Source organism: Thermobia domestica, chromosome 10, assembly GCF_964235325.1.
Source record: "Thermobia domestica chromosome 10, izTheDome1.hap1.1, whole genome shotgun sequence".
NCBI classification, from domain to species: Eukaryota; Metazoa; Arthropoda; class Insecta; order Zygentoma; family Lepismatidae; genus Thermobia; species Thermobia domestica.
The window spans coordinates 110,482,085-110,507,790 of NC_137463.1; the positions used below are offsets into that span (position 1 = coordinate 110,482,085).

The following is a 25,706-nucleotide window of genomic DNA, read 5'->3' on the forward strand; positions in this document are numbered from 1 at the left end:
TAAATATACGAAACAAACCAAATTGTATATTTCTGCATGCCTAAATGCGTGTTGTTTTATAAAGAAGCCAATATTGCTTAAATATATTGATAGAAATTAGCAAAATATATCGATTGCCTACGTAGCTTCCAACATTAGCTTGGATTGGACTTTCAATGATATCTACGTACCGGTACTAAATTTGTAATTTAATACCTCAGTTTTAGCGTACTGATTATGGTACGTTGACCTTTAAATTTTACATGCAAAGCAATAACAGGATTTTCCCGTTATTGTCTTACATTTCAAGTAATGACGGGAGTTTCCCAATGGCTAGGGCGGGAGATTCTCAACTTAAGAAATTTACTGACCGCACTTCTTTAAGCTTATGGGAGTTCTTCCGGCATAACCCCGCTGTTGCATAATAACATCAAGGCGAAACAATCTTATTTCTGTGAATATGTAATATAAATACATAAAGCAAAAAATCTAAGTCAAAAAAGCCTGGTTTAAACCAAAAAAGCCTGGTTTAAACATCCCCCAAAAAACGGGTTTTTGGCATTTTCAAAAACAACCATGGCTATTGCCAACTCTGCTTACTTTAGTATATAGGAGGTTAAAAAATTCTTATTATATACATTGGTTAATCCTGTGGAATTCATAATGTAAATATGTTGAATAAAAATTGTTTGAAATATTTTTTCGAAATTCATAGTTTATTTTCGATGTTTTATATTATTATCAGCATCAACCACTAATTAAATGATTTTTTGTGTTATAGAGAAGCGATACAAAGTCTGTTTTATCAATTTAAAGCAGAATTTTCAAAAAAGCCCAAAATTTCCCAAGCAAAAAAGCAAAGCAGAAAAACCGAGTTTTTTTTCCAAAAAAGCCGGTTTTTTTCCGAGCCCTTGCATCTCTAATTATACCACTGCAAAAGCGGAGTATTCGGACAAAATACCCTATACGGTGCTCATGGTTCCGGGTTCGTTCCCGGTAAGGGTACATTTTAGCGAAAAAGGTGGTTCGAATTCCACTATAATCAGTAAGTGCACGTCTTTTTTAGCCGTCATGTCATTACCGTGGAACGTTAAACTCAAGCAACAAATCAAAATACCCTATGTACAGAGGTCTATACTTTTGTAATAATGTCCTATATTTGTCTTCTTGCTCTCTCCTGTTTAAGTGGAAAATTCCTGGATGTACCAGAAATTGAATTCCTTACACATTCATCTTTAAATACATCAATTGAGTATAGTTGGGAGCTTTTATTGAGAAATGAACAATTCCATGGGTGTCAAAGTTTATCAGTCAGTGACTCCCCAACTCCTCGTGAATCCTGGGTTCTATACCAATCATAGAAATGTTTTCTTCACCTTTGATACGTCAGAAGATTTTGGTACAATTTATATAGCCGCAATCTTAACGCGCACTTAAGGAAATGTCAACAATGTTGACAAACTGAAATCATGGTGAAAAAAGAAACGTAACGCAAATTCAACATCTTGCCCTCAGGAAATGTTATTCGCATAGCGCCAGAGATCAAAGATGATGTCCCTCTCAGAGAGGCACTGAAAAAAAATGTCATGGATACGGATCGACGACCGGAACATACCCTCTCATTCTACTGGATAATGAAATTGATAGATTTATGTCAAGCTTCATGTTTTCTTGCGATCACTTTAGTGAAACAAAGGGAAGCTATATTTATATACACAGAGGAGAAATGGGACAGGCTTCGTGGCAGATAACAATTAACAGGATAAATACCATCGTCAATATAGCGCTTTCTTTTGTGTAAGTACTGTCCAATACAGCGCATCTGATAAATCGCGGTGACTAAGTGTGAAGTGAATTATGATACCGCCACGCCTCCGAAACGGAAGTGCGTATTTAATTTAAATCTAGAGAAAGAATATAATTTCATTTTTTAAAAGAACTTACAAATTCGGGTCATAACATATAATATGGGAATCAAGTTTACACCCCTCCTCCAGCCCCGGATTCATGTGTCCCATTTTTCCAAATTGCAATTCTGGTCACTTTGAGGCTATGCTTATCTTCCAGGAAGCGAACCGCCCCCTCCAAATGATTCTTCTGGATCCGCTAGTGGTCTCAAGCGTTGCCAAATCTGTAGATTTATCTATGGATCTACAGATTGTTTTTATACCAATACGGAATACTTTTTGGGGGGGGGGAGTATGATCTACGAACTTTTTTATTGTCAAACATATCGTTCAATTCATAAGTTAAGGTTACAATCGACTTCTTGCTATATATGTAAGGAACACGATGACAAGAAACGTCATTTTTTTTTCTCGATCCCATAAAGTTGTGTTCGAAGGGTCAGTTGATGCAAAAAAAAAAAAAAAGCGTGGACGTTGAGCTACAGAATGGCTTTCCATTCTCTCTTTTTCTTTCCCTAATTTTCATTTACATACTTTGTCGTTAGTGAGTCATATCAAGACAGGGCTTCCTACGGTCTTCGAGTGCTTCAAAATTCTAATTTAATAAAGCAGTAATCCAGAGGTTTCTACGCAAAGAAAGACGACACGAGCTGGAATTCAAGTAATGTAAGTAAATAATTGCTTGTTTTTCATTTTCAGCTTCATATTTTGAGGGTATATTTACTTATAAAATTGTTTAACTAAATGTATTCCATACGTAATAACATCCTCCTTGATTCATCTTTACAATTTGCAGACTAAATTGTTAGCAGAAAATCGCTATTTATAGGTTGGCGTAACTAGAATATTTTGCTGCGGACGGCCACGGTTTCTTACTTCCGAAAATTGCGGGAACTTCAGGCACTGATTATATTCAAGAAGTTGACAGGTAGGACTTAATAGAAGTCGGATTTAATAGAAGTTGATTATTAAATACTCGTATGTCGAATGCAAATGCCACTAAAATAGTTACGTGTAAATTGAGGTAAATTTATCACATTATTTTCGACCAGTAAAAAAAAAATGTAGGTGGGTCCATCTTTCTACCTGGGAGAGGGGGTCCCCGCTAGTTTCGCCTATGATTGTGAGAATTAATATATTTTTTCCTTCTTGCCAACGCTCTTAACATCCACGTCAGGAGACGCCACTTGTATGTACTGTGCATTATATCTTTGAAACCTATTTGGAAGTTCGTAATTTAATCGTTACTAATACTGCTACCTACCCTCTGCTGCTGCTACTGCTACTGCTGCTACTACTACTACTACTACTATGCAGATTAGGGTTGCCAACTCTGGAAGATAAAAAACCGGCACTCCCTCAAAATTCCCTATGACATAGGTCTAACTGTGATGTATCTCTGGTCGGACCCATATATGGGAAGGATACATACTATCGTGGACAAAAGTGCATTAGCACCTGCATTCTCCATATCCTTAGTACATTCAATAATAAGCTAAGTATATACACTGTGCTATATGTGAGAAACTGAAATCGGCAATGATCATTTTATTGTATTTACCAGTAACTGCCACTTCTTTAAAATTAGCGAAACAGGTGAACAAAGTATATTAATCGTTGATAGATGGTGAAAGATGATAGTTTTGGATTTACACAATTAAAGTTACTTATTAAATCTATACTTCGAACTAGAGACAAATTTGAAAAAAAAAAAAAAAGGTCATAAAGGGGTTGAAAGGAAGTTTGTACCGGTCACCGGCTTTAATCAAAATAACAGCAACACTTCCGACCAGTTGGAAACCCTAGATACAAAAATTTAAACATGTAGGGTCCGTACTTTTCCTTAAAGGAATACTTCAAGTTAAAAAAAAAACAAGTTTGATGCAATAGAAAGAGTTTTTAAAAAATGAGACATTTTCTTTTTAAATCTTGACAGGCCATCTCGTTCAGCTTCTACATGCATTTCTTTTTAATGAATCGCAAATGCTGACGTCACACGTGCGCTAGGGAGGAACTTAATGTGAATCAGCAACCACTCACTTGTGTGCAGATGATAAACCTTTAATAGTGCAGTGCATTTAATAGATCGTTTTGAATTCGTTAGCAGTTTTACTTTGTGTTGAATTCTTGAGGAACGTTTTTGTTAGTTGTATTTTTCCTACAGCATTAGTACAGAGGTTGATCAGCCTACGCTTGGCCAATTTAGTTCCTTCCCCTCCCGGGCAGAATGGACTAACCTGACCTAGCTCCTGGCGTCCTGCAGTGTTGTGCAGTGGCTTCCTGGGAACGGAGTTGTTTTTCCACGCGGACGATAATAACACACAAAACAGGACTATTGTTGTGTGTTGTGTTACATTTGTTTCCAAGTGTGTGCGTTTCCGCTCTGTGACCAAAATGCCGCCCAAACTAGCCGGTTTTGGGAAGGCTATGTTGCGGCTCTTTATGACGCCCACTTCAGTGTTTCTGTCATTAGAAAACAGTGCAAGAAGAATGATTGCAACATCAGTTTAAGTGGAATAAAAAATGTTATTAAAAAATACAAGGGCAACGAAGCTCCACCATTTGGATCACCAACGAAGTTGTCTAGGAAGCGGGAATGCACCAAGGCCACCTCCACCATGCAGAAGAAACTTCGCAAAATGGCAATGCAAGAAAATCCGCCAACACAAAGATGTATGGTTAATCGCCTTGACGTGTCTTTGGGAACTGTGAGCCGGACGTTACACCATCAACTCATGCTGCAAAATGTCATGAAAAGCTCGCGGCCATTTGCTCACGGATGCCCACCAAAAGGAACGAAAGTGTAACGCCCGGAAGCTGTACGAACGGCATCTGGCAAAGCAAAGGTGGATGTACGTCGTAACGCTCGATGAAGCATGGATTTACCTTTCCGACTGAGCAAACCGAGAGCCACCATGTACCGAGAGAAAGGCGCCAAGAACTTCAGAAGGTGAGTCCGTATCTGTAAAGAACCCTTCCCAAAAGGGTTCATGGTCGTTACTGGCTACTGTTACCGAGGTAAACTGAAGATTCGTAGGGCGGCGAAGGATTGCAAAATAAATTCGCAGTATTTTCAGGAGCAGATCATGCGGCCGATCTATGAGTATGAGATTCCAACAATGTACGGAAATGACGCCAATCTGGTGCGCACTCACATGTGCAAGGCCTCATCACATACCTCACGATCTTCCCTTGCATTCTACAGGGAGATGGAGGAGGCAAGTGGTATACAGGTGATACCTTTCAATGAGGTACCTGTTAAATCTCCAGATGCAAGTTCTATGGACTATTGTGGATTTGGATTGCTGAAGCGGGCTTTGGGAAAACGGCGTGTGACAACTGTGCAAGAAGTTTGGAAAGCTGTGCAAAGAGAATGGACAAGATTCCCCTCCCAGTTCTTCAGAGAAGCCTATTACAGTGGAAATTATGCTGTCGGGCTATTTTTAGAAACCAAGGAAAGCACATCGAGCACTTACGGACCCGGCGCCATGGATTCTTCTAAATTTTTAGGTAAGTCGAAATTGGCCAAATGTAGACTGAACAACCTCTGTATTAAAAAAAAAAAATAGAGAACAGTGATTACGTCGTAATGTAGTATGAAGCAGTGTTTCTTCCAGACATGCTTTTAGGTGGTTCACTGTCTCCCGGAGCTCTGAGATTGGCCCTCCGGAGACCAAAATAATACGTCTATAATATAATAATAAAAGTGCCTTCCATCTAAATTCAGGCAGAGCATGTACCATCACCATCTCAGATATTGTTGAAACTTTTTTTTTTATCGCAACTATAAATTGTTAGTTTAGTTTAGTATAAACTTTTTAGTCGGTACAGAGGAGGCCATGGATCATGTGGCAGAGTTCGTGACGATGTGTTTTGGTAGGTCAGTGGTTTTCGCTGGGTGGTGGGTCATGATGTGGGTAGTGGGTCAGAGTGGTCCACGGTGGGTGGTGGATCATGAGTCAGAGTGGGTCATGCTGGGTGGTGGGTCAGTGGGTCGTGGGTAAAGTTTTTAATGACCCACACCGTCTCTGATCAAATCTGTAAAACCAGACCAAACAAAGAGCAATAATACACAAAACGCTCAAGATCTTAGCTATTCATGACATATTATAACTATTGCATTATTTAAATAACTCTAGTATCAGGGGCGTCATTTAGGGGGGCAGGGAGGGGTATTTGCCCCCCCTGAGTTTGAGATTTATATAGATTTTATCAATAGAGTAGTAGTAAATGAGTGAAAAACGCGAAATTTTACTTATATCGAGGGGTTTTGCCCCCCCCCCAAGCAAAATGTGAAATGACGCTTCTGTCTAGTATACCCACAAATCCTCATTTGTCATACTTTACCGAAATATGTCATGATTTTTCCGACAACCTGATATTTTAAATGTTGTTAATACGCAAAGTTCATTAATCTCATCATTTATTCACTTACACTCGTATGATCATCCAAACCTTTATGGTACTTCCCGTATAGAAAGGTGAAATGTAGTATCCAGGTTGGTGTGGCGTGTAAGTAAACACATGAAAAACAACAGTATAATATTTCCCTCTCCCAAACCCCCTAAAGTGGAATGTGTTGATTATTCAAAAAAAGATTTGAAATCCAATCAGAAAATTCATAAAACAAAATATGTAGCCAAGTCTCGACCTTGCAATAATAATAATAATAATAATAATAATAATAATAATAATAATAATAATAATAAAGCAATAACAGAATTACAAAATCAATTACATAAACGATACCTTCCAATTAAGAAAAATGATTGCCACGACGCAAGGCTATAACTTAAAACAGCCACTGCCCCCCAGGGAAGCTCCACGCCGTTCGACGGGGCACATTTTAAGACAAAATTGTCTTACTCCATTACGATACGAACATGAAATTATGAGTGAAGCAGGGTGCGAATTGGCGGGGGGGATGCCAGGGATTTCCCCCCCTGACAAAAATCTTTCCCACCCTGGAGAAGAAAAATGTTATCCCTGGCAGGGATAACTTTTTCCCCCTCTGGAGTATTTTTAAATGGACATAAAGATAAGATAGAAAAAGGGAACAATTCTTACTTTGCGTAGCTAACCTAAATATTACTTAAATTTATGAAAGATCTCACATCTCAACTGTTTTGTACTTGTTAGTGTATATATATATATATGTGGGGGGGAGGACTGGGTGCGCATATGGGTGAAATTCATCCCCCCCTGGGAAAATTTTTCAATTCGCACACTGAAGTGAAGTATCAAATAGGTTCACTACATTACATAAACAGAACAGCACACAAAGGGTAAATAAAACAAAAATGAGTCGTGGGTCCATTTCAGTACAAAATGTCTACTATTAGGGGTTCTAGAAATAATATGTATTCGTATTTTATTGTCAGATTTGTCAATATTGTCCCCTTAATTAATTTGTCGTGTATGGAACGAGTCCAGAGGCATAACTAACGACCCCGCAGACCTCCGGGGACCCATAAAGAGTAAGAGAAAGGTGGAAAGAAGAGGCCCAAGAATTAGGATAACCACTTTTCCTAGAGGGCGCAAATACATGTATTAATGCTTGCCCCTCCCCAGAAAAATTTAAGTCGCTGCCTCGACGAGATTCGAACCCGTGTCCCTGCCATACGAGTTTCACAATTTGCCAATCTACCACGAATTCCTCATACAAAGTTAAAACAATAAACTAGTAATTACGGAAGATAAAAATAGAACTTTATTTTTCTACACGTGTTGATGCAATTCAAAGAACGTGAAAATAATGTCACGTAGTCAAGGGGTGGGTCTGGGGGTCCGTATCCCCCTTCGAGACCAGAAATGAAACAACATTAAGGAAAGATGAAACAAAAAGAAACGAGAAAAAGAACCAGTGTTAAAAATATAAAGTTACAGCAAGTGTTTGGTTACTCTTTCTTATGAGGAGCTTTATGTGGAGAAACAGGGGGACTCAAGTTAAAAATTGATATTATTGTAACGGAGCATTCTGAATTGCATCTAGCTGCATGCTAATCCTATGGACTACAAATGATGATCAGATAGTATCAGGTAGAACTTAAGAAATACCAATAATCCCCAATAATATGAGCCTGGCAACATACGTTCCAGTGACACTTGACAGAAATTTTCAATTTCGCGGCAACGCTAATCCATTTCGCGACAGGATGTTTTCACTGCCGAAAGAGATCTCGTTACTATCCGTAACGACATTAAACGAAGACAACAAAAAGAAGAAAAGACAAGAAGAACCGAGTTTGAAAGACCTCGGAAGACTATATCTCTTTCATTTTTTTAATATCCTTTTACTCGAGATTTCTTCATAGTTTGTTACTTAAATACTTACTAGCATATCCTCATCTATTGTTCTAACAAACCAATATGGGTACGTTGTCAATAACCACAATATTTGATATCACGCCCCCTCATTACAAAATCCTGGCTACACGAACCAAAATATTTTACCAGTAAAATAGTTTAGAATGACCCAGCCCCTGGTGTGATAACCTCAATATTCCATTACGGATCCCCGCTATTACGAAATCCTGGCTACGTGCCTGTCTGCCGGCTTGCATTTTCGCGGCTTCCAAGAATTTCAGATATCCTCTGATCTTATTGGCTGATACAGATAGGACATCAAGAGTCATGACCTACAAATAGCGAAAATTAAGGCCAACTGCTGTCATCGGCTTGAAATATTGTATAGGCCTATATCTCCAAGCGAGCGTAGGTGAGTGATAGGCGTGGGCTTCGTAGTCGGGAGAACTTGGGTTCAAAAATCGCGAGGCTGACCATCCTGACTGAGGTTTTCTATGGCTTCCTCAGTCTCACCAGGTGAATGCTGGAATGATATCTTTAAATATATAGGCTCTGGCTGACTTGCTTCCGAATTTTCCTTCCCTAGTTATTAATAGTGCTTCTGTGTAAAATATCCCTACAGTTGCTGTCTCTGAAACCTTAGTAATAAATAAATATTAAATAAAAGAGCAATCTTAAATGAGAGACATTAGGTTGCCCAAAACATCTATCTGTTATTCTGTGTACGAAAGAACTTAATGGGCTGATATACATTACAAATAAAGTTGTACAGGTTTTATGTTTTATGCGAAATTAACATTTCAGTGAAGCCACAAAAATTATGTGTGCATTTTAGCGTTTTCCTTTTACCTTCCTCACAATGTAGTATGATAAGACAAATACAGTCTTGTATGTAATGAATTTAGTGCTTCTTCCCTACAAAACGGCGTAACTCTAAAAAATATATATATATTTGCTAAAATTTAAAGATAATAATTTTCTTCCTTGCATCTGAACCTCGAATAAAGTGATTTGAACTATATCTCGAGTTCTATCAGTGAGTATTTTAGTTATTTTAATTTTACTGCACAATGTAGCATCTAAGCATGTGATCTAGTGCATCATAAGCATGAGATAAATTATTCCGTTCAGATGCTATTATACCAATACGTAAAAGAAACGACGTTCATGGTACTGTCCCAAAATAATAATAATAATAATAATAATAATAATAATAATAATAGAGCTCGAGAATAAGTAGCTTTCCAACTGACTAATAAGCAAAGGGGGGTTATCACGCTTAATTTTTGATGCGTACCATAATACCCTATAAAATACCATAATTTTGATCATTGTGCACAATAATCGCCAGCTACTTAGTTGGCAGTCCTGCATCATCCCCACAGCTGTTGAGCGACAGAGACGTTCAACGCAGCTTTGTTTCGGATGCTCTCACAATTACGATTATGCGCATCGAAACATTCACATTACGTTTGGTTAATGAAATTCTGTGTTAAAATCAAAAACTTTTTTAAAAGGAACCCGAGACATAATGACTACTAAACCATTATGTAGTGTAAAACTGCAATAACACGCATGTTGCTATCTTCCCAGTTACATTCTATTCCTATCATGCTCCTTGCAGGTCCGCTCGAAAACCCCATAGCAGTGCCAGAACTTAACCCAGCGGATTACGCATGCACTTTGCTGAACTTCCAACTTACCTTGAGGACGACGAACACGCGAGGAATGTAGCAAGGATGTACTAGGCCCATCACTCTCCGATGATTGACTGCAAATTAATCTAATTTTATCGAATAATGGATCACATTCTACAACTTCAGTCATTTCAGTCTCACTTTCTTCTTTTTGTCGGCGCAATGCTTCATATCTTCTTGCTTTAAATTTTAAATTCTTCCAACAAATTCTAAGCTGACGGGCATCTCTAGTCGACAGTCTGGGAGAGTACTGATTGAATTTCACAGCTATTTCATTCCACGCTAAATCTTTATTCTCAGTTGCATGGCTCCCGCCTTGCTGAGATTCTATTATATCCTTATATTGCAACACTAGATCCACAAGAACCTTCTTTTCAACATCCGAAAAATTCTCACTTCTAGGTTTATAAGACATTTCTTTTGTGTGATAAATGAAATGTATCACGTAATTAAAAGATCGAATTATTACAAATTTTCAACTTTATCGTATAACCTTGCATGTACTGTTACGATACCGTTTAATACTTCCCTGAGCTTCAGAGAACTGCTACGCTCAGCTAATCTTGCTGTGGCGGCTTAACACAATGTTGGCCAATTTATTTCTCACTAGCTGCCAAATATATTGACTGTCCGTTTACTGCCATATACTGAAGTAACCGCATAGATGTATTATTTTTAAGTTAATATACAACGCGTGAGGGTAAAATTTATCTCATGACACAATAAATTTGGTTTGATATTTACAACAGCTGGCAACATGGCTTTATATTTTTCTACGTTCCATCTTTCTCTCTCATGCCGCACCACACACACACACATACACATAGGGCATGAAGGGGCGAGAGAGGAGACAGAACTAAATGATACAGTATTGTACGCGAAGTTACATATTATACATGTGTACTTTTTTTTATTTCTTTCTTAATATATGGATTTCTCAGTTTGTAATGACTGAGATATTCGTATTTTTTCACTGAACACTGTCCTACATTTGTTTACAACAAATTATCATCCGACATCCGGTACTACGTATATCAAATACGAACTATTGTAATTTCGCAAACAACTTTTTGTCAATGGTGGAAACACAGTACTAACAATAAAAATAAATAATTTCAATTGAATTAGTTCAATGATATACCTATTAAAATAATACTTTTTTCGTGTATATTACGTACCTTCCTGCTTTATGTTAGCATCCACTGGAACATAGTGTATTTCCCGATCTTCGCGTGCAGACCGGCTACGATCTTTATACGAGTAAACGGTAAGCTCTTCTACATTAAGTGATCCTTTTTTCAATAAATTGCGAATATGCTCTCGACTTCGACAATGTTTGACACAATTATCTTTCTTCTCCCAATTCACTGTAACTCGACATAGCTTGCAAATTACAACGTTTGGCTCTGGACAGAAAAATCCGTGTTGCTTAAATTGTTCAACACGGAGATGCGGAGTTACATTTTTATGTCGCGGCATAGTCTTAGTTGTATATCCGAAACTGTATTAAGTTATGTATTTACAAAATCGTAACAGAAAATGTTATGCGATGATCACACGAGCTGAAACTACTATGCGAGCGAAAATACACGAAGATAGCGATTAATCGCTCGCTCATTCGCAGTGCGAATCGCACGAAAGCGATTGTCGCGATATTGTTATATTTCGACTTCCAATACCATCAGTTTTCTCTTAGTCTAAAAATGTTTTGCACAAAGCATCTATATGTCCATACTGCAATTGGTGCAGATGCAGAATAGTCTGTCAAATCACAAAACATTTTTGTTTCATTATTCCTGCTTCAAATGATGTCCTATGATCTTCCGGACTGTTAACACCCTGGCACATACCTGAAAAATTCCGTCCAGATTGATAATATGCGTACAAATTGATGTACTTCTTACCGGTATAAATACACGTCCGCACGTACGCCATAAAAACTACTGCGCAATAAACAAACCAACTCTTTAAAAGTAACAATGCCATCTAATCAAGTCAGGGCCTTGCGCAAGGGGTGCGTCCGTAGGAGTGGGTGCGTCAGCGATGGAGGGTCACATTGGTAAAAACACTTCTAAATGTTTGACAGTAGTAAGTATGGGCTATGGTTAGCAGAAGAGGTCAAGGACCAGGTAAACATACAAGATTTACAGAAGAAATGAGTTATAGGAAGGCAAGCATAATTGATTTGTTCCTTTGAGAACGTAATAAAAGTACATTTTGTATCTACTTCCCGGAAGACAGCAAAGAAATACGAATACAACGATTCAAAGAGTTAGTCGTTCTCAGATATGGCGGCCTCGAGTATCGGATGTGACATTTCCATTTTCAGCTTTCTACCGGTACGTACTTATGTTGGTAATGAAGAAGAAATATTAAGGTTTGTAGACACGGATTATTGAAGTTGAGGGAAGAGTGTGGATAGAGATTTGACAATGAAGATGATGTAAGTAGTTAACACTAACCTAACGTCATCTAACCTACACAAACCTAAATTAGCCTAATATGAACTGAAATCAGCTAATATTTTTTAACTAACGTAATCGAACCCAAACGTGTCCTAACCTAACCTAATATGAATAGAAATCAGCGAAATTGTAACTTTTTTTAACTAACGTAATTTAACCTACACTAAACTAATCTAATGTGAACAGAAATCACGGAAATTGTAATAGTACTTAGAAAAAAAATAGCTGAACCCCTTCTGCTAAACATACGCCCCATAACTATTTGTAAACATAAAATAAAGATATTCTAAATCGTGCAGAAATACACCGCCGGTGGAAATTAGTACTTACATAGTCTTCTTTAACATGCACTCATTTATTTTAAAACTAGTATAGTCCTTCTAATAATTTGGCACTTGTAACATTATACTTCTAAACATAAAACAAGTTTCTTACATTATGCAGAAGTGCTCTGACTGGAAATCAATATCCTAGAGAGATAATCGTCTTTCATATAGGGTCAGTGAGGGTAATTATAAGACACTCCTCATTTATCTTCAACCACTATAGAGTACAGACATTTAGCAATATCCTTCAAAATGCTCTGTCTACATTTTTAAATTTTTGTTTACAAAAGTTTGGATGTACCGTACTAATTTTTTAAACAAACTCAATCAAAACAAGTTGTTTTGAAATTTCAGATCCTACCATTAACTTTTATATCTACTCGTGTAGTAATATCACTGTTGTAAAACCAGTGGGTGTTGATGGAAGCCTGGCTTTGTTTCCCTTGGGCTTCCGTTTCCGAGTTACAAAGTTTTTTTGTTGTTGTATCTCATTTTGCTTATAGGAAGAGTAATTATGAAACGCATGCTAGATTAAGGAATTTGAAAAATACTTGGTATCTGCTTCTGTATTCTTGTATGTTAAGCTTCAATCAAGCTGTATTCTGTAGTTCAGGCAGTCACATCATTTTGTTGAAAATAGCCTAGGATGCATATCAATATATTAAAATATATATAAAAAAAAATTCGTAGCTCAAGTTGCTTTTTAGTGAACAGCCTAGAACTTGCTCTAAATTTGTTTCATAGGGCTGTTTTGTAACCTGAAAATATCTAATATAGGCTATTATAGTCAACTTACAAAAATATTAAAATAAAATCAGCAGCTATTCCCGCTTCCTTTCTAAGTTATTTTCTTGCAACAGCCAAATGTTTGTATATCTTTATCAGGGTTCCCACTCTCTTTAAAAAAAAAAAAAAAAAAAATCAAGGACAAATCACCAATTTTCCAGGACTTCGAAATAGGAAGGTATAACAGGATTGCAACTGTAGGTTCAAAACTCACAACAGTGAAATGAAAAGTACAGTAGCTTATGCATTGAATATTAATGCAAGTACAGTATTAATACACAATAATTAAATACACAAAGCGAAGCGTAATGTGCTGCTTCTTTGGGGGAGGGATGGCCTCCCAATTTCCCTTATAGCCACACGATGCACCCACATCCAGTACATGTATTTTCATTCTTTCTATATGACATTTTAATTGTGCACCGAACAAATTTACAAACAAGAATCTATTTTTCGTACATAACATCTTCATTGCATGACAGTGTGACAGATATAATTAAGGGATAAGAAGGAATTCTATTATAAGTTTTTTCAACTGAGTATGGAGTTGTGTGATTTCCTCATCTATAGACATAATCTCTTTCTTCTTTAGTGAAGCTGCTCCACGGACAGCATTTGATTTTGTAAAAGCAAGATTTCTGAACTGCTTCACGTGCAAGCTGGTTTGCTTTAGTCTCCAAAGGTTCACTTGTTTCCATCACTTTCCTTTTTTTTCTTTGTAGCTGCTGTACATTTACATTTATCTTTTTCCCCTTGCTTTGCACTTGACTTTCTCTTTCAACAGACCTTATTTTCTCCAGCGCTGCCTTTCATGAAAGGCATGATACAGCATTTCTTTCGTGATGTAGATTGAAGTAAGGTCTTAAGGGAAATGTTATCATACACTAATCTCAAACCAACCAATGATTTCTCCTTCATATTTCCAACAAACAGATCTTTATTTATGCTGCAGCCTCGCTCGACAGAAGACAAAACCAGAAGCTTATTTATGATTAGCAACAAAACTTTAAATTCTTCCAAACCGTCCAACAATTTTGTATAAAAACAATCAAGCCTCTCAGGGTCCAACATACAAATAAATTTTAGAGAGCTCCTAATGAAATCCTAATTTAAACAGTTTACACAATTCAGGAAAGTTTCTTTGGCATAGCAAGGAATTGAGTTTCACCTAGATATGACCTTGTGACAAACAGCATCCATATGAAATTTTACTGAAGATTAAGCACTGCTGCGAAAATAGACTGATTCTGGTACAGAGCAGAGTTTCTGCAGGATAGCATCAAAGAATGGCTTGACAGACTAGTGGATGAAAGAAGAGAAAAATTCTCTCAGCCAACCACCCTGTTGGGAGAAAGAAAGCCCACCAACCACCTTCACATGCAGGATCATGACAAACTGTTATTCAGCACAAAAACAGGAATAGCAAACAAAAATAACAGTCAATTAAAATCTTCATAATAATTATGAAAATCTGACATTCAGTATTTATACAAATTTCAAGGGCAGAAGTGCATTTTTAAGGACATTTCCAGAATGTTTCCAGGACAAAATCAATTCAAAGACATTTCAGGATTTCCAGGACGAGTGGGAACCCTGCTCTATGTAATAAACACAAAATAACGAAGACGTCTTTGTATCACAATTGGATTCCGTCGTATCTCAATATCACATACAGAAAGCTGGGGACAAGTGTCTCATAATTACTCTTCTGAAAGGAAATTATGAGAGAGCACAAATTTGACATTTACTCATTAACTTATGAGATGACAAAAAATTTCTTGACAGCAAATCGTTACTCTCTATTGGCACCATAAACTGCTGCCTAATTTAACTGCTTTCAAAACTAATGTATGCTAAGTAACGTGGAAAAGTTGCGAAATCTGTCTCATAATTACCCTCACTGACCCTACTGCACTCACTCACTTTAACCGTAAAATTACACTTTTTATGAGTTACTATTCTGCACCAGTATCACATCTATATTACATTCAAATATAGCTGTTCCTTTTAGTGTACACAAGTAACTTTTGTGCAGTATCCACACTTTGTTAATGTGTTAACATGTTTCCTGTAGAGTTTCATGAGCTGTCGTTTACTTGAAAAACAGTTTCACATCTGTTTCCTTAATTTAAATTATATTCTAATCAGGGTTGACTGGTTTAAACCAGCTGCTTTAAAAAAAAAAAAAAAAAAAAAAAAAAAAGTTTAAAACAAAAAAACGACAAATGTTCGTAAAAGTGTAAATGTCTGTAAAATCTTGATGAAGACACATTTGTGGGTTATCACGTTTCACTTCCGTATGTTATTCGTATTATATTCATACCTAAATCCCCCACCCCCCACTCATTACTCAAAGAGATTATACTACAAAAGCAATTTTTATTTTTTTATCAGTTTATGAATTTCTTTCGTGATTTTTTTTAATAGTTTATTATTATTGTTATGCAATTATGCAATTACAATCAAAGAAAAATGCTAAATATTGTTTCGTTTTAATAATTTTAACTATTGATAAGATACATCGAAATGCCGTACTTTGAGGAGGGGGGGGTATACAAATCCCACAAGAGACATTTATTGAAATCAGAAGTATCTTTGGTATCTATTTATGTATAAATGGGTCAGAGCCAAAGTGGACTCAAATAATTCGTATCTCTATTCACTTTTCTTATTGATACACAAATTAAGTCGTTGTATTTCCTTAACTTGGACTAATAAAAGTCGTAGTGGACTAAGTTAGTTCTTCTGTACTCTGCAGTATTTTGAAATTGTCCATATGTAATTCTGTATAATAGTTTAACTTGTGCAGGTGTTTTGTCTTTTTCGCCTTCTGAAATGACTCTTGACAATTATATTAACAAGTATGTAAAGATAAGTACAACTTATTTTTATCAGGAGTTCTTCGTAAGTGAGTCGGCAGACGTATCGCATCTGTGACTAATTGGTCCTGGTTTCGAGTTTAAATGGAGGACAATCTCCCGGATGTAAGCAGAAAAGCGGTTTGGATTCAGCTTTAAGCTTATGTGACCCCTTCCAGCATAACCCGGTTGTTGCATAATAACACCAAAGCGAAACAAACTTGTTTCTGTTCATATATAAATACAGAGCAAATTATTCAAAAAAAAAAAAAAAAAAAAACTGGTATAAACAAAAACCATGGTTTTTGCCAACCCTGATTCTAATAGAGTCTACTGTGTTATATTCTTTTGGATACCCAAATAATTACTTAAAAATTGATAACGCCTGCAACGTGATATACCATAAAAACTATACTCATGCGAAGAACACGAACCAATCTATCCTAGGATCTGATACTCAGAGCAAAAAATTGCACGGCTGAGGAGGGATTCGCGTCCAGTTCTGCGGCTTGCATTACCGAAACGTTAACCACTACGCTACTCAGTTCTTTCCCTGAACCAGTGTATATTCTATCAATCCTGAATCCAGTCCTTAGACTACAATGACTGTACCACAATTTCTGTGCTTGGCCAACCCAGTGTCTACATTACTGATGATTGGAATATAATATGTTGACAACTGGAGGAAATAAATTTAATGTCACATCAATCTCTCCTTAGGTAAGCAAAGAGTGAAGTTCAGTATCATAAGAATTGTATCTATTTCCATCAAGGTCAAAACGAAGCCAGCTGCCCAGGATGCAAGCCCAAAGCGACGATTGGTATGAGAGTAAACGAAGATTTACGTAGAAAACTATAGCCATTACCCACATTGTCATATTATATATATACAATAATTATTGAAAAATTCGCACCAATCTGGGCTAAGTGGTCACTACAAGCAAGACCTATTCCTATTCTGGGTACGGCGAAGCTAAGGGGCATTCTGTGCTTTAAACACAAAATACAGTTTTCTCAACTTGCGTGAATACAGCGGCGATGAAAATTGATATCTTAACATATCCCTCTTTCATGTGCATTCAGTGATCTTAACCGTAAAATTACAATGTTTCGAAAGACAGCTTGGAAACTGCACCTTATAATTTCCATATATATACAAAGCATCACATTAACTGCACACAAATCTTCCTTTCCTACGGATGCACTATTGCTCGGATTATCCAACTTCATTTGCCTTGAACCGACCTACCTGCAAACTGGCTTGGAGTGACTACCTAGTAGTACAGGCTGATGCATGTTTTCCGCACATATGTAAGTTACTCTCTACGTTATCGGAATATAGATGTTAATGAAAATAAAAATAGTGCACCCAAAAAGTATACTCTGGAAGTATAAAATCACTTTCATATATTTTGTATTTTTAATAAGTATTCTAATGTTTTAAGAACTCGTATTTTATTTACAATTTTCCATTTATATCACATATATTTACTCAAGAGTTGAAGTTAAAGTTAGTGAGAGGCAGGGTAATGAGTAACAGAGAGGGTTAGGATACCGAAAACGCAGAGACACTGCCAGTATAGTTGGTATACTTATAGATTGTGTCGTAGTGTGAGTGAAGATTAAGAGCCTGTGTGCGTGGAACATTTACCGACGAAATGTATTCAAGCGCAAAAAATAATAATGTCTAGGGCAATACTTATGAAAAGCTTACCTGATGCGTCTAAGTTTTATTTTGACCTTTATTTAACTCACACATGCCACCTTTTCCAAATCGATAATTCCTCGTAATTGTAAATGTTCCGTCTTATTAGTTTGAATGTCCTGTTTGTTAAGTGAAACCTGTAAATAATTCCACAATTTTCGTATCTTTTTTCTAATTTAATGTATCATAGTGCTTTGTAGTCCACAGTGTTTCCAAAACGGATGGGGTCTAAAAGTTTACAATGGATGGGATGTTAAAATGTGTGAGGAGGACGTAACATCAAACAAGAACAAATATCGATCTCATCATATCTAATCACGTACGAAGCCGTTTCTTTTAATGTTTCGTTCAGGGGGTGGTCAAAATGTATGCACGTTTCTCACTATTCCTTTAAAAAAAAAAAAACTATATGCAACCAACAGTGCATATTGATTGTGCGGGCTTACATAGCATTCGAGGATAAACGCCCGGGTAATGGAATATTATTATTCTTCCTATCTTTTCACCCACCCGCAACGACGGTTGCTTAAAGCTTATCCTTACTACGAATAAAACAATATGTGAGTGTATGTGTCTGTCACAAACATTTTGCGTAGAAAGGAGTTACCTAAACTCACCAAATACTGCATGCGTATGTGTGATCTAATCGCATAAGAAGCCGTTTTCTCGATTTTCTGCTCGGGGGGAATATCAAGGGTGTAAAAATTTATGGACCTTTCTGATTCCTTCTAACAATGTCTTGTCTGTATGCAACTAGTATTACATAGTTGTTATGCGGGCTTACAGCACATAATAAAATACCTCGACAGTGAAATTGCTGTGAGGTCGTTCCTTTAAGGAATAACTTTTTCTTCTTTTTATCCAGGTTCTCAATTAAGATCCAACACTAACGGGTACTTAGACCTGCTTTTTACATTTCTCAAACAATTACCATAGGAATTCTTTTGTTGGCGCAGTATAGTAAATTGCTGCTGAAAAGTCGTAATACGAACTGAAGCTTTTCTCATACGTAGGTAGTAAAAGTGTCTTTTTCCCAGTGCTTGAAAGAGTTACTGAGTTTTCCAGAACAGTTTTCACACACTTATTCTCTGACCTTTCCCAACAGGTTAGTTAAATCACTCACATATATATCGAATCATTTTCTGAAAACATCTTTTTATATCAACACACTGTCTGTAACATAAAAGGAAAACGACGTTGATTTTTAGTGTATAAAATAATTTATTGTAGTGAAATTACCTAGAATCACTTCTTTTCTTTTTGCATAGTTGATCAATAAAATGTTAACGTGTTCATTTTTTTATTTACGTTCTTGTATATTAACCCATTAAGGCCCATGATCCCCATTTGGGGATCGGTGATTAAATATTTTTTCTGTAATCCTCTTACCTTTGTATCGTGTTTTGTTTGTTCTGGTCTGTAGTTAAATATTACAGTTAACGTATGCAACCAATATTTGACATTATTATACACAAAATAATAACTTACGTCCTAATAAATTAAAACAAGTTCAAATTTTCGTTTTTGGAAATACACAATAAATTTATTTTATAAATAAGTTTACAATGAATGTAGATTTGTGTTTTTGTTTCACACTAGGGTACATACAATGTTTCTACATTTCACTAAACTGAATATAATTGCTCGACAATACTTACAATCTGAAATATATATGCAATTACATTGATCTCCATTTGGGGGTCATGGGCCATAGCGTGTTGTTTTTTATCCTGTTTGTAAAGTTTAGGAAAGAGTAGTATTTCCTTGAATTTTACTGTGATTTTCCACCACTGTTTTGAAGATATGGTAGATTGACAGAAAATAGCATCATAGATGGCAGCACCAGATAAGTTGTGTTGTAGGTGGCAGCACTTCCCAGATTATTTCATTTAGACTGATAGACAGTGATTGTAAGCTAATGTTTGAAGTATGGACGTTATTTTCGTGCTTTTGTTTGTGTTTTCGTCTAATGTACGCCAAATCAGTTATCAGAATCAACTAGTGTGTTTTAGTTTTGATCAGTTTCCTTGTGAACAAAACGAGTCGTCGAAAGTATTTGACATTCAAAGAAGTAGAAGACTTGCTTCTTAATCTTGGTTCCTTCGAAAATGAAGATTTAGAGGACGATTCTCCAATTGACATTTGCAAATTACCTCCTGATAATGTAGACTAACTTTCTGATATTGAGGAGGGTGACTATGAAGAATTAGTTGATATAGCTCCGCGCGATGTACCTGATTTTGTTGAGATTCATACCTCGGGCGGCACTCAGTTTAGTAGTGACTAAACTGAAAGTGTTTCAAACGGTCCAGAAGTTCCTCGCAAGAAGCAAAAAGCAAGTTCGTATAAATGTCGCTGGTTGAAGAAGGACGGTGAATATTCTTCTTTGCCTAAACAGACCAATACTTGAAATACCAATCGTGAGAAGGTCATATCTTGTGTGCAAGGGAAAACTCCCGTGCAAGTGTTTGAACTATTTTTTAGTGATGAAATCTTGAAGTATATTGTTCAAGAAAGTATAAAGTACGCATTTCAGAGTAATGACCACGTTTTTTCTGTCATCTGATAGTTTTCGTAAATTTTTTAGTATTCTTATTTTTAGTGGATATCACGTTCTCCCCCAACAACAGTTATATTGGTGCGAAGATGATCATATGAATGTAGGTTATGTTTGAAAGTGCATGATCAAAAACCGGTTTATGGATATTAAAAAGTACATTCATTTTAATGACAACGAAGATCTCGATGCTATTCCACTTATATGTCCACCAATAAAACTATATGTCATCATTTTACCTATCATGTATTTTTCCGGTAGCTGCATATTTTATTGTTTAGGTACGTTTACATAAATATATTTTCACATGCAGGTTTCTTTACAACTGCAGAGCTAACTCAGAAAAATGTAAGTGTATTGTTTTCAACAAAAATATCTTTAGTAACAGAAAAATTTACCCGTATTGTTTTCAACAAAAATATATTCACGACATGTGCCATGATCCCCATTTGGGGATCGTAGATAAATTGGAAGTTTTAATCACTAAAAAGGTTTGAAAAAATCTTATTCTTTTTTTTCTCACTAAAAACACTGAAACACGTCTACCAGATGAGTTTTATTTAAAAACAAAATTTGGGCCTTAATGGGTTAATGTATAATAATAAAAAAATAATATATATTTTCCTTAGTACGTCTTCTTTAATCTTTTTAGCCAATATTTCGGTGACTACTGTCTGTCATTTTTCCCGAGGGATGAAAATTTGACGGAAAAATTAGATTCCACCTCTTTGCTAATGAACGCTACAGAATACATGTTTGTAAATAACAAGAATTTTAGGAATGATCCAAAAAAATGGGTCAAAACATTGCGATCTTGGCCAATAATTAGTTTTTAAATCAGAGACCACAAAATTTCTGAACGGCCCCTGAATCGAGTTTTCGTATTTTTTACGGAATAAGCACATCATACTAAGTTAAGTGACAGTTTGGGTTTAGCTACACTATATGTAGTTGTCCAGATATAAGGCCTACAAGAACATTTTTGCCTTAAATATATTGGATCTTTTGACACAAAAATTGTATCATCCTTATATCCAGCGGCGCAAATGTCTTCAACATTGGGGGGAGGGGGGTAAGACCGTTCCCATATATATATATATATATATATATATATATATATATATATTTTTTCGATGTCAAAAATATTTATGAAGTTGAAAAACAATGTTGTGGAGGATCAGAGTTGTCTTCAATGTTGGGAGGCGGACTTATTTGAGTTTTATTCTGGGAGACATCAATTTCAACTCACGTTCCTTTGTGGCAATCGGACAAAAATCATCAAATTTCTCCTTAAAAACACATTTCAAATTGGATTATTGGGGGGGAACAGTCCTCCTCAGTTCCAAGATTGGAGGGGACATGTCCACTTCATCCTCCCGGAATTTGCGCCAGTGCTTATATCAGTACAGAAAGTAAATATTATTTCAGAAGTCTGCTACCTTCATCTCCTACACTACATTCATTGTAGATCCTGTTATCTCAGATGTATCCCATCAAAGATCGTCATAACTTGTAAGCTTGTAGAAAAAACAATTGCGAAATACCAGAAAACTGTGAAATCTTGTATACATCTTCAACAGAAATTTTTATGTAACGATTATCTATTAAACTGAGTAGTAAGCTGCCTTGAATGAAGATTCCATCTGGTTATATTTCTGTTTCTTCCCCATCATTCCTAGTTCACTACCTTGTTGCAACAAATGGATGCCAAGTGCTTTATGCTAGAGATCATCGTATTTTATGCTTGTTTACATTATTTGTACATAATATTACAGGAATTACGAAACTGAAATAAGGAATTCATGGTGTACAAAGAATCTACATAACAGGATAGTGAACTAGGAATGGTGGAAGAGAAAGGAATGCAACCAGTTCGAGTCTCGATTTTCGTGGAATTTTTGTCCCTTGTCAAAGATAACACCTGGGGGAGAAGCTGAACTCCCACCAGGTGCCTCCCCAGGTACCGGATAGAGGAAGGCCTGATAGATATAGAAAAAATTAGGAACGGATCAAATCAGCACTGCTGCCTTACAGTCGGTAGGAGGAGACCTACAAACGCTAAGGGATGAGGACCCTTACAGAAAATTCCTGGTCCTCTAGGTTGGGGGCTGGACGCAGGACTAACAACCTTGTCTCGGTAAAAACAAGGTGTTCAGAAAAAATAAAACTATTGCCTCGGATAGAACAGATGAACGGAAACGACGGGAGGAACAAAACGGACCTGATACTTGCAACCTGGAACGTACAATGTTAAAAAACTGGAAGAAATAGCAAACAAAGTCACAGAACACAAAATAGAGATCACCACTATTCAAGAGATAAGATGGCCTAACCATGGAAGAATAGATAAAAAGAACTACACAGTCTACTTCAGTGGCAAACCTACAAGAACAGGACACTATGGTACAGGCTTCATAATACGTAAAGAAAGCAGAAAAAGTGTATTGCAATTCAATCCAATAAATGAACGCATATGCACATTAAGGATCAAAGGAAAATTCAGAGATATAACTTTAATATCAGTATAGCTCCAACAGAAGAGGAAAGAACATGTAACAAGATAGCAAGATATATTTCTAGGAGACCTCAATGCGAAAGTAGGAAATAAAGACACGCTTGACAAAGTTACTGGAAAATATTCACTCCATGAAGACGATCACCAAAATCGAAACCTACTAAAAGAATTTGCAATATGAAACATAATTACCATTAAAAAAAAAAAAAACTGGTTTCCGCATAGTAGAATACATCTTCGAATATGGAAGTCGCCAGATAACAATACTATAAACAAAGACGGAGATCACACAAATATATAACTGCGACTCTGATCACTTTATAGTTAGTCAAACTGAAAGAAAAAATAAGCAAGATACAAAATACATATCCTATTTACGGATTATGAGAAAGCATTTGACAACGTGAACAGAAAACAACTAATAAAAGCCATGGAGGAATTTTAGATACGTGGGAAACCGATAAAGCTAACACGAATGACAGAGGAAATCTCAGCAAAAGTAAAAATAGAAGACAGGCTAAGCGAAGAATCAAGTACCACAAAGGAGTAAAAGAGGGTGACAGCTTATCCACAACGTTGCTCATAATAGCACTACAAACCGCAATCTACAACATATATAGAGGAGGAATAATATTCACGAAAACCATGCAACTAGAGAAAGAGGTTAACAAAATAAGACTGCGAACTAATATAAAGAATACAAAGTACATGGTAATAACACCGTACACAACTCAAAGAAACCAAAAATAGAAGGTAAAGAATTTAAAAAAGCACATAAGTTTAAATACTTAGGCCTATGAATCACCGGTAAGAACTCCATAAAAGACACAGTCAAGGAAAGACTACAACTAGGCAACAAAGCATAAAGTCGGGGCCATGGATAAGCGACTATTTTTCCTGGAAGAAGGAAGACTTTCCTCTACCCCCTGTGGCTTAGCAACCGCAAACTGCATTGGAGGTCGCGAAGGACTCAATGATGCCAGATTTCTAAACTGAATGAACTGGTTCCTTTCTGTTTTGAAGGTTTCCATTCCAGATTGTCATATGGGAACAGCAGAAGTAAAAACTTATTTTTTAGTTCAACCTAGACACAACTTGCATTATGTTAGTATTCAGAAGTTTTCGATAAAGTGATATGTTTATTTATTGCCCATAAAATATCTGTAGGGAAAATGAGCTAACGAAGTATCTCATTTTTCTAAAACGGATTCTATTTTCTTCGGGACGACATTTTTTTTAAGGGAAAAAAGTGTGGAAAGGGAAAAATTTACGCACTTAAAAGGTAAATATTTATTGATTTATTCTCAATTTCTGCAAGAGCCTAACTTTTGGCGCTATAGTTTACAACTTAAGGCAGGTAGTAGGGTGATTTTCCTTTCTTCCCTTTATAGTTTTCCGATGTTTGCAAGCCATAATAAAATGAATCATATATTTGTAAATTTAAGCATGACTTTTTTGAAGTGTATATATAAAGAAAGAAAGAAGGAAAAACAGTATGTCTTACGGCTTCATCCACGATTGAGTAACAACACAAAAAGAAGTTAAAACTTTTTTTGTATTGTTTTGCAAATTAAAGAAACGAAGAGAAGGAAGTGAAAATCTCAAAAATGCTTTCTCAAAAAATTTCATTCCTATTAGAACGCTTCAATTTATTGTTTATGACCATCAATGTTTTTCACAGTTATCAATTGGTAAGTTTTAGTTCTCTACTTTCCCTTGAGATTTTGTTCGATGAGATTGTAGTATGCTGGTGGTGTCTACGTATTTTCTTGCTGATTGGAAATGTCTAATTTCTTTCGGCGGTACCAGATGATAAGCAACCTGGTCCTTCTGGCCAGAAAAGTCTAAGTAATAAATAAAAGAATCGTGTACTTGGAAGTGAAGCAAAGCAGAGGAAGCAAAACATGAAAGTTTCAGGGGGCTGAAGGTGGTCGAAGCTACCCCTAGCTAGGGTCTGGTTTCGATATGAATATTGGTTAAGAAATCCGGGCGATATGTATCTTTTTTAATTAATGCTAATTATTCAACACTTATCCCCACAAAGCATTTAATTTTCTTATTACTAAGTGCAAAAATTGACGTACATTACTCTCAAAAGTCAAGGATATAAAATTACTTAAAAAAAAAAAAAAAAAAAAAAAAAAAAAAAAAAAAAAAAAAGAACATTTTTGAAAGAGAGGATAAAGATTATTTGAGAATCGAGACAAAACGAGACTTCTTCAACCTTAACAAGACGTCTCCTCTCGTGGACAACACTAGTCAAGGCTGAGTTAAATCGTTTTTCCGCGTTCCAAAACCAGTGACCTTACTTTAATCAAAGGAGATCACATATCGGAATAATATAAAATAATTCTAAACAACATTTATTTAATATCACCAGTTTATTGGCTTCAATGATGAAACCATACAGCCAGCCCACGTCACTAACCTTAGGATACGTTTTCATGTAAGATACTTGCACTCAATTGAATTACATTGATTTCAATACAAAAGTAAAGTATTTACAGATATAATTCTCAACAGCTTGTTTTCAATTTTATTTTAAGTTTCGGTACTGACAGATTTATCAACCGAGTGCTAATCAAATTTGCAATTTTACTGACAT

The 25,706-nt window shown here is 36.2% G+C and overlaps 2 protein-coding genes across 4 annotated transcripts in view; one reads left to right on the plus strand and one right to left on the minus strand.

Annotated features, from left to right (window-relative positions):
- The window catches only part of LOC145662650 (uncharacterized), a 293,979-nt gene that overhangs the window by 240,531 nt on the left and 27,742 nt on the right, over nucleotides 1-25,706 (minus strand). The window contains exon 1 of one of the 3 annotated variants that reach the window (XM_081728438.1): nucleotides 11,068-11,445. The exons of 1 other annotated variant lie outside the window; for it this stretch is intronic. In XM_081728438.1, coding sequence (XP_081584564.1) covers nucleotides 11,068-11,368 — 301 coding nt within the window. In that variant the 5' untranslated portion in view covers nucleotides 11,369-11,445. Of the gene's footprint in view, nucleotides 1-9,895; nucleotides 10,437-11,067; nucleotides 11,446-25,706 lie in introns of those variants that run through there. One more of the 3 variants, XM_081728437.1, reaches the window with a different exon arrangement.
- Nucleotides 11,040-25,706, plus strand: part of LOC145662651 (uncharacterized) — a 38,275-nt gene continuing 23,608 nt past the window's right edge. The window contains exon 1 of the mRNA XM_081728445.1: nucleotides 11,040-11,156. The gene's annotated coding sequence lies outside the window, so the exon portion shown is untranslated. The remainder of the gene's footprint in view (nucleotides 11,157-25,706) is intronic.